Below are 4,736 nucleotides of genomic sequence, written 5' to 3' on the forward strand. Positions count from 1 at the left end.
GTTATTGAGGTTTAATTGACTGTAACGAAGTGTAAATGTGAAAATTGGTTGAGATTATTGATACTACAGTAAACTAGGTTGAGTCTAGTTTCTAAAGAATGTAAATTTGCAATTTTTGGACGTGGAAAAGTTAACTTTTATGATTTTACAAAAACGTTGTGCAAAGCTGAGCTGTTATACCTGCTGTTAAGTTGTTTTGTAAATATTATATCTCATGAACTACGAGACCAATTGGGTTGGTTCCACTTCTGGAAGTTGACTTGTTGAGTTAGGAACCTAACCCAAGTGGTCTTGCATTTATTGGATGTTTCGTTTAACGGGAATTGCAAATAACATTCTGTTGCGCATGAATTTGACTGTTATGAGTTTGCTGTAATGATTTGATGATTGTGAGAAACCTATGTGGAATAAAAATATAATAAAATATGTTCTGGAAACCTAAGACATATATGCTTTTGTGATGATTTTTGGTAAATTAATTGTGATGCTGTGATCGGTGAGATAGTACAATCTTTCAAGTAGAATTTCTGTCTCGGTGAAACTAGCTGCTGAATTTTGTGAAAATGCATGAAACATGATACTTGCTATATAATTGTTATGATTTGACCAAATTGCCCTCATGGGGAATAATGGCTAGTTAATTGTTATGTGTTGACCAAATTGCCCTTACGGGGAGTAATTGCTAGTGATGTACTTTATGAATACATGACACGTAAATAATTGTTTACACATGTAACGTATCACAAATACATTTGTTAAAGTCACACACAATTCACAAACGAAACACGAAACATGTTATATGCATAGGTATTATGTGCCGGGTCTAGAGACTCGATAATATTCCGACACTTAGAAAAATCTCTTTGTTGTTTTAGAACGCTAGAGAGTGTTTTTATGTGACGCGCATCTTGGTGAATTATTTTGGGAATACTTCGCAAACAGTGAGTTTCACTTTCCCCTTTTAAACTTTTTTAAACGCTTTTCACTTGGGGGAGATAACATACTCCGAAAACGCATTTAAGATTTTGTTAATATAGATTATATATCACTTGTAAAGACTAAGTGGCAAACGCGTTAACTAAAGTCCTTCATTCACATCGAACCGTTTAATATTGGATAATAGCGAGTCATTGTTGAGTAGTACTACTGGGTTTGACAAACCCCACCCAACACTAAACTCGACTGGAGGTCGAGTGGGTGTAATCTTGGCTAAACACATACCATGGTCTGGATGACCTGGTGGCAAGGCAAATGATAAACAGTCAGCTTCGGTGTCGAACACTTAGTGATACTTGTTTTATAGGCTAGCTACCTATAGATATATAATTGACATAACACTATCTGGTAACGCAAAACGCTGTAACGCAAAACGCTGAACGCAAACGCTGTAACGCAAAACGCTGAACGCAAACGCTAAACGCTTTATTTTTATATAACTTGTGAACTCACCAACCTTGTGTTGACACTTTTAGTATGTTATTCTCAGATAGCCGAGGCGGGCGCGCGGTTTAGGAACATGCATTGCTTGAAACATTCTAATTATGAAAAATTTATTTTAAACTATTATCATTGGGTTTTAAGTCGTCCTGCGTGACGTAACATTGTCTGCTATGGTTTTACGCTTCCGCATTTAACTACTCGTAAATGTTTTCATGGTTTTGAAACTTTGTTTTATGGTTTGATTATAACTAATGATTCCGATCCTGTTAGTTCACACCCTCTGACGGTAAAACTCCGTTAGTGGATTTTGAGGGTGTGACTGCGCAAGTCAAAATTGAAACCAAGACCACAAAGTCAACAAATATAAGTAAGCCTTTAACAAGATGAACAAAAGAAATATGAATGACCCTTTTACAAGCTCAATAAGTCAAACCTGAACCACAAAGTGAAGTACAAACTTAACAAAAAGTAAAATATAATATTCTTCAACCAGATCAACAAATGGAGTAAGCCCTTTAACAAGCTCAACAAGTCAAAAAGGAACCCAGGACCAGAAAGTTAAGTCAACAACAAGTGAAATATAATATCACTGACCCTTTTAAACAGATTCAACAAAACAAAAACATAAAGTCAAAGTCAACAGCAAGTTGCATATAATATAACCCAAACCTTGAACAAGATAAACAACTAAAATAAGCTCAAGAAGTCAAAATTGAAAACAAGAACACAAATTCAAACTCAAAATTCAGAGTCAACAAGTAAATTATAATATAACTAACCCTTCAGCAAGATCAACAAATGAAACATGACTGACCCTTTAACAAGCTCAACAAGTCAAAATTGAGAACAAAACCATAAAGGGAAAAGTTAACAAGTTAAATATATTATAACTAACCCTTTAACAAGCTCAACAAGCTGTGGATAAAGCTCAGACTCTCTGAGTTTAATAATCTCCTGAGAAGTTGACTCGATCGCCTGACCCGAAACCATGATCCTAGAATCCAACTTCTCAACCTCTTTCTTCGCTTTCTCGATCTTCAAATAATCACCTTTCTTCAACTCCATCTTCCGAAGCTGTTCACTCCTCTTCTCGTGCTCGGTTTTCAAACTCTCAGCATTCTACAAAACCAACCAATAGTCAAGTAAGTAGTCAACAGCATTTGACACCAAAAAAACCAAAACTAAAACTGACGATTTGGGTTTATGTAAAAACCAAACCGTATGTAATAAAAACTGAACCGAACCTTTAACTTTCATTTTATATTTTAAGTCATTAATAAGAATTTCAATAAAGCAGTAACTCAAATATATTAGCCAAATGTATAACAATCAATTAGTTATTACATAACAAAATGATTTAAGCCCAAATTCATTATTCTACCCCCAAAAGTTTCAAACTCAAAGGCAAAACCGAAAAAACTATACCCGAACGGTTTTCAACAATTCAAAAACCAAAGCTTAAGTTTATGGAACAGTTTTAGCCCAAAACCCACCCAAACCGAACCATGCACACCCCTATTTTACATAATCACAGTAGCATTACCTTAACCTCCTCACATAACTTCCTCTCCCATTCATACAGTCTAACCACTGTAGAACAGTGGCTGCCCGGGATAGCTGACCCGTCAACTGCACCAATTCCCGGCATCCCATTGCAATCAAACTTCATTAACCCATTGAACCTCTGACTCGAGTTCCATGAGCAGAAAAACGGGTTCAAATTCATTCCATTCCCATTAATCTTGCCTGTAATTTGAAACATTCAAAATTTACACAAAATATGTGTAAATTAATGAATTTGAAACTATTATTTAAAGGGTGTTTGTTATGTTACCTGAGGATGCCGGAATTTCCAATAAAGTTGACAACTTTCCACCCGAATCCGCTGCCCGCAGAAAATACTCATCCAATTCCTTAATAATCTCAATTAAGTCTTTGTGTTTACTCGAAACCACCACCGGCAACTCCAGGGGCGTCTCATCGGAGCTAGTTACCTTCGATGGCGCCGCAGCGCCAGAGGTGGTTTCCGCCACCGTCTCGGACACAGTGGTGGCGGAAACCACCTCCCAGTCGTCTCCACGCACGGATTTCTCACCCTCCATCAAAGGCATAAATGGGTCCCAGAAATCCCACGTGGATGACGACGGTGGTGGCGGCGGCGGTGGTAACGGAGTTGACGACGTGTTGGTGGTGGATGTGGTTGTCCATGTTTCAGATGTTTGACTCATCGGTGGCGGCGGTGGTGGTGGTGGAATGTTCGCCGGCGGCGGCGGCGGTGGAGGAGTGCGGCGCCGGTGTTTTTTAATGAGCGTAAATACATACTGTGTGCGGCGGAGAATGAGTTTCTAGCTTTTACAAACTGTTTCATGTAACGTTTTCTTGCTTTGCATCTTGAAACCATCTCTTTCCTCTCGAATTTAGAATAATAACAACCCATTTTGAAATTATTATTCAAGATTTACACAAATTAATAAACTTTTTTGATGTTTAAGCAAAATCCCGTCTGGGTAATTCTTGATTCACCATGAAAACCTCAAATTGGGGGGTTTCTTGAAATTTCAAATTTTAATTCTCCTTTAGCACTCTCTCTCTCTAGATAGGAAGAAGAAGACCAACAAGTATAGTCTTTTGAGAATCAAAGAAAGTGGACATATTTATGTTTGTGGAGATTTTATATTTTTCTTTTGTGACGAAAATGCCCCTGGATGTGTTTAAACAAAACATGATACTGTTGGAGGGAGTACAAAAGTGCACGGAAGAGTGATGGAGGTTGAGGGGTAATTTTGGAAAACTGTAAATTTCAACGGGCTTTATGTTTGATATGGAATGTTGGAAGTGATTTTAAAAACATTTAATGTGCGAGATTTTGTTTTGGGTTTATTGTTTATTAGGGTAAATTTAAAATAAAAGTTATACTAATAATTAGAAGGGTGAGAAGGATTTTAATTCATTTATCTTAAATTTGGATGGTGATTGGTGGAGATTAATTTAAAAATAAAAATTGATGAAAAGAACATTAAAATAATAACCCACGTATGATGACTTCCTTTCTTCGCATGCAAAACACATGTCAATTCCTCAATAATTTTAAAACGTCTATAACTTTTCATACGCCATTTTTTTAGAAATTTTTTTTTGCCGTAATAATAAGCGTTTTTTATCTTTAATATGAATATCATATTGTTACATAAAAATAAAAAAAATTGATGGATTTTTGTTATATTGTGTTATTTTGTTGGCCATTTTCTTTTTTTAATTGAATTTATATGCATTGTGATATATATTTTGGTCATTGT

The 4,736-nt window shown here is 36.1% G+C and overlaps 1 protein-coding gene across 1 annotated transcript; it reads right to left on the bottom strand.

The window, feature by feature from the left end:
* Nucleotides 1-1,851: 1,851 nt before the first annotated feature.
* LOC143622504 (protein ALTERED PHOSPHATE STARVATION RESPONSE 1-like) lies at nucleotides 1,852-3,693 on the bottom strand. Its single transcript, XM_077093630.1, has 4 exons — nucleotides 3,275-3,693; nucleotides 2,984-3,186; nucleotides 2,336-2,559; nucleotides 1,852-1,873 (listed from the first exon to the last, which is right to left on the bottom strand). Exons 1-4 carry the CDS (start codon nucleotides 3,666-3,668, stop codon nucleotides 1,852-1,854), a joined length of 843 nt encoding a protein of 280 aa, XP_076949745.1. The 5' UTR covers nucleotides 3,669-3,693.
* Nucleotides 3,694-4,736: the final 1,043 nt, after the last annotated feature.

This window comes from Bidens hawaiensis, unplaced genomic scaffold (genome assembly GCF_021521415.1).
Source record: "Bidens hawaiensis isolate Kalapana, Puna unplaced genomic scaffold, B.hawaiensis_p1.1 tig00003169_1, whole genome shotgun sequence".
In the NCBI taxonomy this organism is placed as follows: Eukaryota; Viridiplantae; Streptophyta; class Magnoliopsida; order Asterales; family Asteraceae; genus Bidens; species Bidens hawaiensis.

Bases quoted from the DNA above. Each gene is read 5' to 3' on its own strand.
- LOC143622504 (XM_077093630.1), bottom strand. From the start codon at position 3,668: ATGAGTCAAACATCTGAAACATGGACAACCACATCCACCACCAACACG. The intron at 3,187-3,274 runs GTAACATAACAA...TTCAAATTACAG, and splicing joins GGAAATTCCGGCATCCTCAG to GCAAGATTAATGGGAATGGA. The intron at 2,560-2,983 runs GTAATGCTACTG...TTGGTTTTGTAG, and splicing joins AGTTATGTGAGGAGGTTAAG to AATGCTGAGAGTTTGAAAAC.